Source organism: Gastrolobium bilobum, unplaced genomic scaffold (assembly GCF_033153095.1).
Source record: "Gastrolobium bilobum isolate Gb01-03AN ecotype WA unplaced genomic scaffold, APGP_CSIRO_Gbil_v1 utg17648, whole genome shotgun sequence".
In the NCBI taxonomy this organism is placed as follows: domain Eukaryota; kingdom Viridiplantae; phylum Streptophyta; class Magnoliopsida; order Fabales; family Fabaceae; genus Gastrolobium; species Gastrolobium bilobum.
Window position 1 is genome coordinate 98,652 of NW_026898409.1, and position 14,619 is coordinate 113,270.

At 35.7% G+C, this 14,619-nt stretch overlaps 1 protein-coding gene across 1 annotated transcript; it reads left to right on the forward strand.

The window, feature by feature from the left end:
• Window positions 1–2,645: 2,645 nt before the first annotated feature.
• Window positions 2,646–6,603, forward strand: LOC133315893 (uncharacterized). The gene is made up of 6 exons (XM_061517578.1): window positions 2,646–2,796; window positions 3,058–3,125; window positions 3,273–4,941; window positions 5,057–5,196; window positions 5,406–5,589; window positions 5,956–6,603. The coding sequence occupies exons 1-6, from the start codon at window positions 2,646–2,648 to the stop codon at window positions 6,600–6,602; spliced, it is 2,859 nt and encodes a 952-aa protein (XP_061373562.1). The 3' UTR covers window position 6,603.
• The last annotated feature ends 8,016 nt before the right edge of the window (window positions 6,604–14,619 follow it).

A 14,619-nucleotide genomic window follows, 5' to 3' on the forward strand; every position in this document is an offset into this window, starting at 1 on the left:
CACTGGTGTAAGAATATCCTGCCGTTAGATAAAAGAAGATCAATTGTATCACATGCTTACAAATCAGAGTCGTTTATCTTTTTTGATCTAACGACTTCAGGTGAGGTGTCAAATTTTAAATTTGACATTGGTGTCAAAGGATCTTACCCCCCTCTCTCTCTCTCTCTATATATATATATATATATATATATATATGGGAAATGATATTGTGACAACAAAGTTGTGTTACTACCAAGTGACTACCAATCAATCTCACCGTTAGATCGATTATGTTGATCCAACGGTTATATTTATTTCCATCTTTGTATGGTCATGATTTCCCATATTTAAAGCGAAAGCATTAAATATGGGAAATCATAACCATACAAAGGTTAAAATAAATATAAAGTATTAAATTTGGGAAATCATGACCATACAAAGATGAAAATAAATATAACCGTTGGATCAATATAATCGATCTAACGGTAAGATTGATTTGTAGTCACTTGGTAGTAACACAACTTGATTGTTACGATATCCTTCCCCTATGTATATATATATATATATATATATATATATATATATATATATATATATATATATATATATATATATGGGGCAGGATATTCTTACACCGGTGTAAGAGTTAGAAGTCTTACACTCAATCTTAACGGTAAGATTGATTTGTAGTCACTTGGTAGTAACACAACTTGATTGTTACGATATCCTTCCCCTATATATATATATATATATATATATATATATATATATATATATATATGGGGCAGGATATTCTTACACCGGTGTAAGAGTTAGAAGTCTTACACTCAATCTTGACCATTGATCCACTTGTATCCAATGGTTCAAGTTATTAAAAAATTTGAGCCCATAGATATAAGTGGGATCAACGGATAAGATTAAGAGTGTAACTTACACTGGTGTAAAATGATCCTAACCCTATATATATATATATATATATATATCCCGTCAATCACTCGTATAATACCACATTCGTAGCGCGTAAAAAGCTAGGGTTTCTTGTTCAGAAGTGGCGTACACGTCAATCATTCTCTCTCCTTGTGAAGCATGGCATGGCATTAACATGGATGATGGTGTTTGAACTTTGAAACATTTTGAAAACTGCAGAGGAAGTGGACACACCCCAAACTTTTCTTCCTTACACAAAAAAAAAAAAACTCTCTTTATGTGGGCCCATATATCTAGCTATCCTTAACTGTCATGTACTATGACTATTCTTGTCCCCAACAACATTGTTAAGCTCTCCACTTTCACTTTCCTTCCCACAATACCAACCGATTCTCTCTCCTTTTTTTCTTTCACTTTTTCTCAGTATTCATTTGCTGCCCATATCAGAATTATGCTTTAACAAATCATGGGTCGGTGCTAGATTAGCATTTTCTTCTCTTTTTTGCTGTCAAAGAGATGCCAAGTAGCAAAAGACTTGATTTTTTTTTTGGTGGGCAACATTGTTCTGAAAGAATGTAATGTTTCATAAAGAATTTTCCATCTGGTTCTTTTTAGTGAAGACAATTGAAGGGCTATATTGGCGAAACTGAGATTGAGAGAGTCTCAAATTTTTACTTTCATAATTCATTTTGGTTTTTATGGTGGAACTTAGGAGAGAATTATGTGTAAGAGTCATAAATTAGAGGTGGGTAAGAATTTATTGGGGACTCTTCCACAACACATATTGAAGGAGATTATTGCGGTCATGGATTCAGTTGTCCAGAAGTAATGGAATTCTGCTTGAATTGGTGATTATGGAATTTGGATTTGAGTCATTTGACAGTGTTTAGGATCAGCTTTTGTGTGTGTGTGAAGATTTTGATGTGATTATCAAACTTTCTGTGTGCGGAACTTCAGAATTCACATAGTTAAGGCCTGTAGAAACAAGGCATTGATACCTTTCCTTCCAAAGGAAGTTTAAACGCCGTGAGCTTCACTCAGTTGGGAAACTTGTGGGATTGAAATTGGAATTCCTAGATGCTTCGTAAGTGGACTTCTGTGGCTGCATCTTTGTCTTTTATTCCTTCACCACGTTGAGTCAAAAAGGCTCAGATAAGAGGTACAATGTTGAAGGAATCTCATTTTCCTGTGATTGATCAATTCTCGCTACATGACTTAGATTGCTAACCGATTGTTTTAGTTGCATAATCTACCAAATTGTTCAGTTCTCCTTACATTTCTTAATTTGGTAGCCACTAAATCTCTTTTTCCTATGATTGTTCAGTTTAGTCTTTTGTGCCCCAATGAGTTGATGATTTTGATGATCACTGCGTGACTAAAGTTTAAATCCTCTAAGCATGTAACTAGGTTCTCTGCATGAGTTGATTTAACCAGCATATTAGCATAAAGAGATTAGTTTGATATGTGCCTATACCTACTGCATCATTTATCCCATTGTTAGGAGCTTGGGGTGTTGTGCATGAACTATGGCATTTGGGGGCATTAGAGGGAGTGATGATAGGTATTTTGTTGACTTATAACTGCATTTATTTACTTAATGTTTTTGTTCATCTATTAGGTTGCATAATCTTACCTCTGAAGTGTTTTGGATGACTATAGGTAAAATAAGGCCAAGACTACCTTAGCACCCTTAGGAAAAGGAAAAGAAGAAAGAAGGAAGTCAATTGTGCTCAATCATAATGGCAAAGAAGTCCCAAAGACGCCCTGCGCGGTATGAGAAAGATAAGTCAGGCTGTATGTGGGGTTTTATTAGTATGTTTGATTTTCGCCATGGTCACTCTACTAGGAAGTTGATTGCGGATAAGAGACGAAGCAGCAAGCACGCTGTTGGTAAGAACTATGTTTGCTATCTAGATTTGTACAAAATTGACATCTATATGCTAATAAATAACAGAATGAGTATATACTATTTTTGAAGTAACTGATGTTTGCATGTCAAGCAATTTTCTGTAATGTTGTTGAGTTTAAATCTTTTATCCATATATGCTTTCCCTATCTATAAAGATTGTGGAATAACTTGTGGTGCAGCTACACTGGATTCATAAAAATGAATTGTTAATTATTGAATTTCATATATGTTTTTTCTTACAGGTGTTGTACATTCTAAGAACAGGTTTGAGATGTTGAGCAACTTAGATGAAGTTTGTCAAGGAAGTTCTGTAAGTCTGTCAATCCATATGCTTATGCATCTCTTGAATTTGAAATTTAATAGTGAAAGTTGACAAAATTCTTATTAGTAAAATTAGGTTATCTGCTAAGAGGATGCCTGTGCATTTATTGATATTGCTATATCATGAATGTTTCAGGATAGAGGAGAGAGTAAAAGACCAACAGTGACAACTGCTGCTAATAAGCCTAGTGTGAAGAAACTCATAGAAGAAGAGATGTTCACTGACCAAAGTGCAATGAAGGATATAGATATTGCTGGAGTAGAATCAAAGGAATCCAGATTAAGGCGTGAAACCCTCCTGAAGTTAGATTCCCAAAGAAAAAAGAAATCTTACAAGAAAAACCGTGATATGGACACTGATGATTTAAATTTGGATGCAACCTTGAAATCCAAAGTCTCACATAATCAGCACTCAAGGAAGCAATCTAAAGATAATCTTGATCTGGATAAGATAATTGAAGAGTTTTGTCATCTAAAAGGTGCTTGTTCCATGATGCATGGCAACGATGGAGAAGTAAAAGTTCATGCACAATCAAACCAGAAGCATGCTATTTCTGAAAACAATGCAAGAGATGCAATTCGCGAATTTGTGAATCAGATGATATTGAATGGCAAAGATCTCACAGAAGCTAGAAAATTCCTTTGTTCCCATGAACTTATGGAAGCACTTCAGCTTACAAGTTCAGATAAGGAATTGTTTCTTACACTTCTACAAAACCCAAATTCACTCCTATGGAAATGTGTTCAAGAGTTTGGGAATTCTCAGGGGACAAATGACAGAGAATATAGTTGTGTTCCTGGTTCCAACTTTTCTGAACAAGATCATGGAAACGTGGAACAAACTACGGAGATTGTGAACCACAAGAAGCACAACTTTTTCAGGAAAAAGGTGAAGTCTCAATCAAAAGGTCCAACAAATGAAAATGGGAATACTGACATTTCAAATAGAATTGTTATTCTGAAGCCTGGGCCAATTGGCTTGCAAAATTCTGAATTTGGAAAAAACCTTGCCTCATCCCTGGATTCTCATGATACTGTCAAATCCAATGGTCCTTCTGTGAGAAGTAGTTCACATTTTTCTCTTACAGAGATAAAAAATAAATTAAAGCATGCTATGGGAAGGGAGAGACATGGAAACCCTGAAGGCATCTCAAAAAAGTACCCTGCTGAATGTAAAAATAAGGGACCCAGCAGCAAAGCCATTGGTAAAGACAATGTTGGAATGAGATCTCCTAATAAAGATCATTTCTTCATTGAAAAAATTGCAAGACCTACAACTGGTGTTATGAAAGGAGACAAGATTGGTGGTGCAATTAAAGATTCTGAATTGATTGTGGAACATGAAAATGGTACTTATCCCAAAAAAGGGGTTTCTAACTTATATATTGAGGCTAAGAAACATCTGTGTGAGATGATAGGTAATGGAGATGAGAACATAGACTTGTCAAGTAGGCAGATTTCCAAAACCCTTGGCAGAATACTATCTCTTCCTGAGTACAACTTTTCTCCCCTTGGCAGTCCTGGAAGGGTTTGGGAGCATCACTTTGTGACTTCACAGACAAGATTCTCTACTTCAGATAAAATTTTGGAGGCAAATAAGGATAATTTGTCTCCCGCACAAGCAAGCTTTGTTGGTCATTTGGATCAGAAAACAGACAATCCAGGGAAGCAGTCCAGCATTTGTGATGAAAGCTCTAATAATAAAGTACAAGATATTAAGTCTGACTCGAATTTCTCAGATGACCCTAGTCATGTTGATAAAGCGGAAAACGATTGTCCTGTTAGAGATGAAATAGTTACTCAAGGTATCATGTCCAAAATATATGATTTAAGTACCAGATGCTATGGTAAACTTTGGTATTTTTTTTTATTTTTTTTTTGGGTATTCTATCATTTATCCTTTTCTTAATTTGTGCGCAGGTGATGTAGAATCTGCAAGAGAGATAAATATCTTGGAACCTTCCTCAGAATCAGTTGGCTTCGGTGCAGGAAAGGAGAGCAAAAACTATTATATCTCAGAAATTCCTGATAGTGCAAGATGTTCTCAATGTTTGAAGCAGGTAGCATCTCTAACTGCATTATAATTTTACATAAATCAATGCTTTGGGGATAAAATTGATTATTATGCCAGTCATGTTGTCAAAATAAGGACTCTCTAAGATTTGTTTAATGCTGCAGTTTTATAGCTTTTTCTTTGGTGCAGTGACCACTTATATCTGTAAACTCTTGTCTAAACTCTTATCTAAACTATCATTTGTTCTTCCTACAGGATGTAACTGAAGAAAACCAACCTTCATCTCCACTGTCATCCCCCTATCACCCTTCCATCACTAAGAAAATTGAAGCGCTAGAAAGTGCTACTGATGTATCTGCGCGGCCGAGTCCTGTATCTGTTCTTGACACAGCATTCTTAGAGGATGATGTCAGCACCGGGTACTCCAGATGTCAACCTGGTAAGCATTCCTGTGCTAAAGCCATTAAGGGCCTATCTGGCTATGTTCTTAAACTCTCTTTTCAAAAACTAGATCTTTAAAAACTTGTTTCCAATGGTTCTACTGCCTCTAACTGTATACTAAAAGCAAAAATAGATAACAGCATACCGGTTGCTGGGGTTTTCTAAATCATACATTTTTTTTTTCCTGAAATTTCTCTAGAATAGTTTTCAACACATTTGTTTGGGAGCATATTCTTGTCCTTTTTCTACCCTGTAGATAAGCAAAAGTTGGAATTGTTTTCAAGGGACCATTCAGCATAATACTTGGTAACATACTTTTTGCTTACCATATTAATTAATCTGGCATCACATTCATGATTTTCAGCTGAAGTACCAGTACTGCCACTACATATTCAATTTGAAGAACAAGATTCTTCACCTGTGAATCAAATCAATGGAGCCAAATATTGTCTTGAGGAAAATGAATTGATATATGACTACATTAAAGCAGTCCTGCAAGCCTCTGGATTGACTAGAGATGAATTGTTGATGAAATGCCTTTCCTCAGACAAGATATTAGATCCTTCCTTGTTTGATCAGGTAGAGTTCTTATCAAACCAGCTTTGCCATGATCAGAAGCTCCTATATGAATGTATCAATGAAGTTCTCATGGAGGTTTGTTGGAATTACTTTGGGGTCTCGCCTTTTGTATCGTTCGTAAATCCTAGCATAAGGCCAACTCCAAATATGAAAAAGGTTATTCTCAAGGTCTGGGAAGGAGTGTGCTGGCATTTCCTTTCCTTTCCCCCACCATGTACTTTGGACAAAATTGTGAGGAAAGAGATGGAAAAAAGAGGATCATGGATGGACCTTCGATTTGAAGCTGAAACAGTCGGTTTTGAAATGGGTGAAGCCATTCTTGCAGAACTGATGGAAGATACAATATTGAGCTGTGTAAGCAGAAGTCTAGAAAATGATTGTTCTCAGCTTCAAATTGAATATGAGGACAACAAGAGCAGCATCAATGTGTAAAAGACAATGACTACATTTTGTTCACAACACGTGTTAATTTCCTTTGCAAGAGGTGGGACGGAAGTAAAGAATACTAGGGACTTGTAGGCTTCTTAAATTACACTTGGTAGCATTGCTCTTGGTCATACCTGACTTCTCAAATAAGGGACCCCAATTCACAAGAAGTAAATAGCAAGCCAGTTGCAACTGCTTCTTGCTAAAGTACAAAAGATGCTTATCTTGTTTACAGTGACAAAGTTACAATTTTATTCAATGTGTGCTTCACTTCACCAATTAATGGCCAAAGGTATTTAGTTGTAGATTTTGTAGATTTTGATATACTGATCATATTAGCTGGTGTGTTATAAATTTGTTTGATATCATTATCATCTTTACTTCTCTGTGTATTTTTCTTTTCTTTTTTTGGTTAATCTATTGTATGTAAAAGTTTGGAAATAATGAAGTGTGAACTCAGCTTATTGAAGTTTCCAAGGGAAGAAGAAAGACAGATATGAAACCATGACATTAGTGCAATAAGGAAACTGCAAACTGCTCTGGAGCTGTCTATAAGGAACGTGTGAACAAATTTTCTTGCTTCTTACATTTTTTTAAGTAGCTTTTATAAGTTAGATAATTGTTGTATATATATGGAGAAATTTGTCTTGCTTTGTTCAATACAGGCATATAGAAACAGTCAAGGAAAACATGAATGTTTGATAAGGCTTTAAATTTAGTCCAACTTTCAGTTTTTCTCTAAAGCAGAAGGTACTCTTTTCAATAATAAATATAAGGGTTATATTTTTATAAAGTTACTTTAGAGAAATTGTGTGCAGATATCAATTTTAACGATGTATTACCGGTAGTAGATAGTTATAATAAAAAGTTGTTTTTTTTCACTTTCCACATCAGTTGATGTGACTGAGAAGAAAGAAAAAAAAAATTCATATTATAACTATGTACTACCGGTAATACATAGTTAAAATCGATAACTTCAGATAAACTTCTCTAAAGTTACTTTAGAAACCTTTTCCCCTAAATATAATGGTTTTGATGTTTCTCATGTTGTGGAATATAAAATTATCTCCTAAATATACTTAAAAGTGTGTGGGACACATGTGGCCACATGTGTGTAGGAGATAATTTTATCTCTTATAACATGAGAGATATTTTTTATTTATTTTTTGGTAAACAACACAAAAGAGATATTGAAATAGGGCCTCTTTCAACCATGTACTAAAGCATTTTCATCACTTGCACTATTGGTTAAAAAAAAAGTGGCTCATTGCATTTGTAGTCATTAGGCTTATGTTCAAAACTACATGTCATAACCTTAATAAATAGTGCCATTACTTGTTGGTCAGGGGTTCTGATATTTGGATTGACCAAAAGAGTATCAAGGAATTGTTACAAAAGTATAAAATCATTAATGTAATCTTACTTAATAGCTTAAGTTTTTAAATTGAAATAGTTTATTACATGGTATTAGAGCTTCGGTGTCATGAGTTCAATCATCATCGCCTCCATTTAATCAATAATTAATTATGTCTTGTGAATTTCTTAGCATAGGTAGATGAGGCTGTGCATTATTCATCCTTCAAATCCAATAGATTCTCGTGTGAGGGGGCATGTTAGAAAAATATAAAACCACTAATATAGCCTCATGTAACAATTTAACTTTTAAGTTGAAATGATTCAGGAATTTATGAGCCAAACTCTGCAAACAGCATATCAAGATTTTTATTTGGCCAATTTGTTGAGGGTATATTTACTCTATGTTATACAAACCAGGGGTACAAAAATATGGTCGCTGACACTCTTTGTCGACTTTCAGATTCTAATGAGGGTCAGTGCTTGGTTCTTTCAGTGCCCCACATCACATTTCTAGATAAGGTCTCCAAACTTAAACCACTTTAAATGCCCCGCATCTCATTCTGGATAAGGTCCCAATTTCCTGATTTTTGCATAAATAGTGATTTTGATACTTCATAAGTATTTTTTATTTAGCTACTCATCCTCCCATAAGTCATTTCTAATTGATGAGTTCTAGTCCTCTTGTTAAAGGGGTCACTTGAGGGTACCCAAAACCTTCTGTTGAGTTGTGCCAATTTCTTTTGGGAAGGAATGATGAACAATATCAAGCAATTTGTGGTTTGTCAACATAAAAGATGTCACCAAAGGCACTGGAGGACTTGAACCTCTCCACCCCAAGTGTGTGAAGCCCTATCTTGACTAGTACAACATTTCTGAGTAAGTTCTGACACAAGTTATTTTAGCTCAGTGGCACAAGACTGCAAATCAAAATAAAGGGATTATCAAGTATCATGTTATAGGATTTTTAGCTTCCTTCCAGCTGACCCTTCGATTAGTGTGAGGTTGTTGTTTCAGTTTTTATTTTATTAAAAAAACAATTGATCTTATAACTGATGTGTCTTTGACATGATGGACCGAGTTTACTGTTACAGGACACTAGTAAATCCCCAAAATAAATGGTCAAAAGTAAATTGAAATTTACGACAAATAGTATATGTTCGGAATTCATTTGTGAGTGGTAAAGTCATATATTGATTAAAAATAGACTAGCTCAACACAAACTCAATACCTCAAAAATTGTATAAAATGAATTACTGTACAGGAATGAGCACTAGCAAAATCTATGACCACACGCATTGTAGTTAAAATTTCGATTTAAATCTGCGTTTTTACGATTTTATGATTTTTTTAATCAAAATAATTTTATTAAAATTCCAAACGCTTTTACGTTTTTATGATTTTTTACGATTTTTTTCACGTTAGAATTTTACATTTTACGATTTTTTATTCTCTTTCTAATTTTGAGTAAAATCTCAATTTTCACCGCCATGAACACAGGTATAAGAAACGTTGTGATGTTGCCTGTTAAACCCTCTTGAGTTCCACAACAATAAGCTCCTGGCAAACGTACCAGCTCTGCCACCTTCGTTGTCTGTCATAATCCATTCATCAAAAGTATCTTTTGCAATTGTGCTAGCTAGACCCTTCAGCAACTTTTGCTGTTTTTATAATTTCAACAAGACCATTTAAAGTTCTAAGTGCTTACCTTTTGAATATTGTGAATCTTTTGCACCTAGCCCAAGCCTACACAGATGTGTGCTATGATGTCAATAATTGTTGACACAAAACAATGTTGAGTAAAAGATCTTGAATTCAATTTTGCAGATAATATTTCATAGTCCCCCCTCATCCTAAACTTTTTTTTTATCAAGAGTTATGATAAAACATATTGTTAACAATAATAATAATCTCGGTACACTATCATGCACAGCATATACATTAGTATAAAACCATCATCATAGTCAACAATTTAAAGGTAACATTTATACTAACCTATGAGGTTGCCCCTTCTGTATTGGCTGCTTCTATTTTTTTCATTATTTTATAACTGCACTCATGTTATTTATTATTTACTAATACCTTAGCTTACCAATCAAAATGATTGGCATGTAACTTCTAGTAGCACTTGAATTCACAACAAACTACCCACTCTACCAGCAAAAAGAATTTAGTAACAAAAGTAAAGTTTACAGACATACTTGAGTTTCAGATAAGATTTGAATATCAAATATTTCTATTCTCTTTCTTTTTCTTTAAATTTGGGACCTAGAGCTGAGAAAAAAAGATAATTACAAATCTAAATTAGATCATAAATTTGTTAATATCAAGACTAAACAAAATAAATAAAAAAATAATTTTTCTCCTCAACAAATTTCTTAACCATTGCAGTATATTCTAGAAAAAAATAAAATAAACAAACAACATATCCAAATGCCATGAACTAATAATCATTTGAAAGTCTAAACTTTTCATGAGAAACTAATCAAGAAACTAAACTTAGGGCATGTTTGGTGCATATAGGATAAGGCCTGATAGTATAAGACCTGATAGTATAAGGCCTGATTGTATAAGATCTGATTGAATTTTAATACTATCCAGCGTTTGGCACGGTATTGTATAAAATAATATATTATATAAGATAATATCATCTAGTATTTGGTAATACACTGTATAATATTATATATGATAAAAAATAAATATTTTTAATAAAAAAATCCTTTAATAAAGAATTTATATAATTCTTCAAAAAATATCATATGATATTAATTTTTATAAAAATTTATTGATTAGTGTGTTTAAAATATAAATTAATTTTTATAAAAGTAAAAATATTCAATATTTTAAAAATTAATATATTGAAAAAATATATTTTATTTTAATAGATTAATAATAAAATAATATATTAATTTTTGAGAATTACATTGGTCAACGATGTTAATACACAATCTCTTATCAGGCCTTATCCATCACCCTTAGGCCGGATTAAGTTATACATCGTTTTGATATATTAAGGGATTATGCTGTATAAGCTTATACTATACGATGGTCACACCAAACAACTGAAAATGTCATAACGTATAATATAAACTTATACTATCATGCCTTATACGTCACACCAAACAGGCCCTTAACCAAAAGAGCTTTTATTATCTATATTATTATTAAAATTAAGTTTTTATACAAAATGTGGATACTTGGTTTTTGATCATGAAAGGATGAATACCTTGGATGCGTGGCTTTTTGACCTTTTTGCCCCTCATTAAATAATTAATAACAAATTTGCCCCTCCCCCAGAACTATCCACCATCCTGCCCCCATTTAGTCGATTAAGTTGCACTTTTAATCGACTAAATGGGCAAAACTCAGAAATCATGAAACGCGAATTTTAGTCGACTAAAAACTCACCTTAATCGACTACATTCGTTGCACTTTTAGTCGACTGAGCCCATTATTTAGTCGACTAAATATCGCGGAAAACCCTATATCCAGACCTTTCTCGGTCTCATTTGCATTATATTCGAAATCAAAACTCCTCTTTCTCTTGTTTGTCAGCTGTGATCCTTCCAATCACCCTTCCATTTCATCCCACCACCTCTAAGACATAGTAATTGTGAAATCATTGTCATTTCCCTTTATTTCTCCATTGTTTCCCCCAAATCCGAACCCAAAACCCTAAAATCCGATTCCTACCCCCAAAATTCATGTGAAAGATGAGCTCAAGTCCAAACATGTATGTTACCATGATTTACTATGATGGAAAGCATTATGAAGGCCCCAACGGTGTTCAATTTGAAGGAAAAACGAAAATGTTGAAAATCAAACGGGGCACTACGTACAATGAGCTGAAGGGGAGAATTCACCAAAAATTGGGGCTACACGGCAGCCATGGCGTTCAACGGATGATCGCCAGGGTAGAGTCTACAGTTGGTAAGGATGTTATATTCTACATTGGTAATGATATATGTGACGATGAAGATGTGGACTGTGTCATAGATGCATTTGTGGACCAAAAATTTCAAAACTTTATTGAGATATATGTTGAAATAGACTGTGGTCAATCTTCATCTGCACCTGTGCATGGAAGAAGTCAAAGTCAAGAAGACAGAGTGGTTGGTTTATCTGCACCTGCACCTGTCTTAAGTTAGATAACACTGAGGGAAATAGACGAGGATGAGGATGAGTATGATGAGGATATGGACAGTGAAGACGATGGTGAACCCGAGAGTGTTATTCCGCTGGGTGACACATCAGATACGGACGTAGAGGGGAATTTTGACGCTGATACTAGTTCAGGAAACTTGAGTTCCCAGGTTATGCCACCACTCCGTGTTGACCCTGTTAGCAGTGGTAAGATTGTAAATTAAAGTTTTAATTTTGCATATATATATATATATTTGTGTTTTCTTTCGTACTGACGGATAAGTTTAAATTTGGACGTAGGTTCTAAGATTGAGCCATTTTGGAACGACAGCCCACACTATTCCTTCATTAATTGGGCTCACCCTAATGATGAGACAGAGATATTGTATGGCGACGATGACATCCACGGTGGCTGGCATTTAGGGGATCCATTATATTTGTACCAGGAGTTTCGAACTAAATCTGAAATGCAACATGCAGTCAAATTATATTGTATGAAGTCTCATCGTACTGCTGTGGTGGCAAAAAGTGATGACCATAGATTTGTGATGAAGCGTCGACACCATAATGATGGTTGTCCATGGTACGTGCGGGCTATGTTGCCCAAGAATGGAAATAGTTAGGTTGTTAGTAAGTGGGGTAAAAAACACACCTGCCTAAACCAAGGCCTTACTCGGGACCATAGACAGCTGGATTCTGATGTAATCTGTGCAGCCATTATAAGTATGTATTACAGAATTTTTGTTTATGGTTTAATTTTTCGGTATATTTATTGACTGTGTTGACTTCGAATATGATGGGTTGCACGTATTTTTTTGGCACGGAACCGATCGAATATCAATGTACACACATATAATGACTTGGGGAACACACTTTCAGGTACAAAATTGTATTGTGGCGGTTATAAACCATGAATGTACATGTATTGCATAAATCTTGGTTTAGGGTACCCGAAACTTGTGTTCTTCATTTAACTCTCTTATGAGCACCTGTTCTGAATTTCATTGGACATTTTAGACCCGTCGGACTGTGATTAGACACAAATTGAAAACAAGAATGTAAAATTTCCATGTTCCTTCATTTGGTAAACAAGAAAAATGACATAATTACGTAAATGGTTCACAACATGATGGGAACAATAAATAGTTCAGCTCATAACCATAATATTACATAAACTACAAATGTCAAATATGAAGACCGAAGTCAATTACATAACAACACACACTACAAACGTAAAGTAAAAAACACAAACCCTAAATCTAATCCTCCTCCTCCTCGGACGCCGTCTCCTCGTCATCCTCGTCTGACACATCAGTCCCCTGTCCTGCAACATCCTCAACCTGCTGTTTTCTTCGTCCAAGCTCTAGACGAGCAAGCCTATCTTCAACACCCTTGAACCGTCCCTGTATATGTCTAAATCTTTCATTCCCTTTCTGCACGTGACTCTTCCTCCATTTTTTGTGTTTCAGCGCCATTTTTCCTATTTTCTTCAGCGTGGCGTTTATGCCCTTCATGACATCACGCAATGAAAATCCACCCTCAGGCTCAGCTATCTCCTGCTGGTCACCCTCATCATCATCGTCATCATCATCCTCCACCTTGGGCTCAACCATGTCTACAACTGGAGCAACATCAGGAACCTCAACATCAGTCGCACCTGTGAACTGCCACACTCCTGTTTGGGGGTTCTTTGTCATCTTGCACTGCTCCAGTAGACGTTTTCCAAACTTATGATTATACCCTGTGATCTTCTTCAAGGTCACATTACCCATGGGAACATCAAAATGCTCCAATATCCTCTGAACAAGACAAGCAAATGGAAGTGCACCCTTGTGTTTGGCCTTATACATCATCCAACAGATGTAGTGCCTCCAGTTCACCGAAGTACCATGTCGGATAGCCCACATGATGGGAATGTCATGCTCCAACACCCTGGAATGATTGAACGCTCCCGGAAACAGAATGTGGGTGATGACATAGTGTAGTATGCGGGACTCCACAGTAAGCAACCCCACCGTATAGGCAATGTGTTGCCCACAGACTCTTCTCTGCTCCTGCACGGCATCACCTCGTGTATATCTTGGAAGTATGGTCCCGTTGTCTGCGTCATATTCCACAGTCTGCGCAGAATCAAAGTCATACCCCAGTAACTCCAACCATACCGGAGCCGTCATGATGATCTCCACCCCGCAGACCCTAGACCTCAACTCACCCTGTACGTAGCTGAGGTTATGGTAGAAGGCCCGTACATGCAGCTCAAAATATGAACACGACAGTTCAGCCAAGGTCCTAAGATGTGATTCCTCCAACCACCTCACAATGTTAAAACCTTCTTGTTCAAAAAAGGCTGTATCAAGTGATTTGGCCCCACATATCGGTCGGTTAACAAAGTCACGGACAAATGATTCATGAACCACAGGGTCATTCTCGAACAAGTATCCGAATGGGAGGTCGATAGGAGCGGCCTCTTCCTCTTGTGGCCTTGACGAAGACGGACGGTCTTGTCGTAGCTTCTGTCGTCTCTCAT

Excerpts from the sequence above, each read along its gene's own strand:
- LOC133315893 (XM_061517578.1), top strand. The coding sequence starts at position 2,646 with ATGGCAAAGAAGTCCCAAAGACGCCCTGCGCGGTATGAGAAAGATAAG. Across the intron at positions 3,126-3,272 it reads AAGTTTGTCAAGGAAGTTCT|GATAGAGGAGAGAGTAAAAG; the intron begins GTAAGTCTGTCA and ends TGAATGTTTCAG. Across the intron at positions 4,942-5,056 it reads AGATGAAATAGTTACTCAAG|GTGATGTAGAATCTGCAAGA; the intron begins GTATCATGTCCA and ends ATTTGTGCGCAG.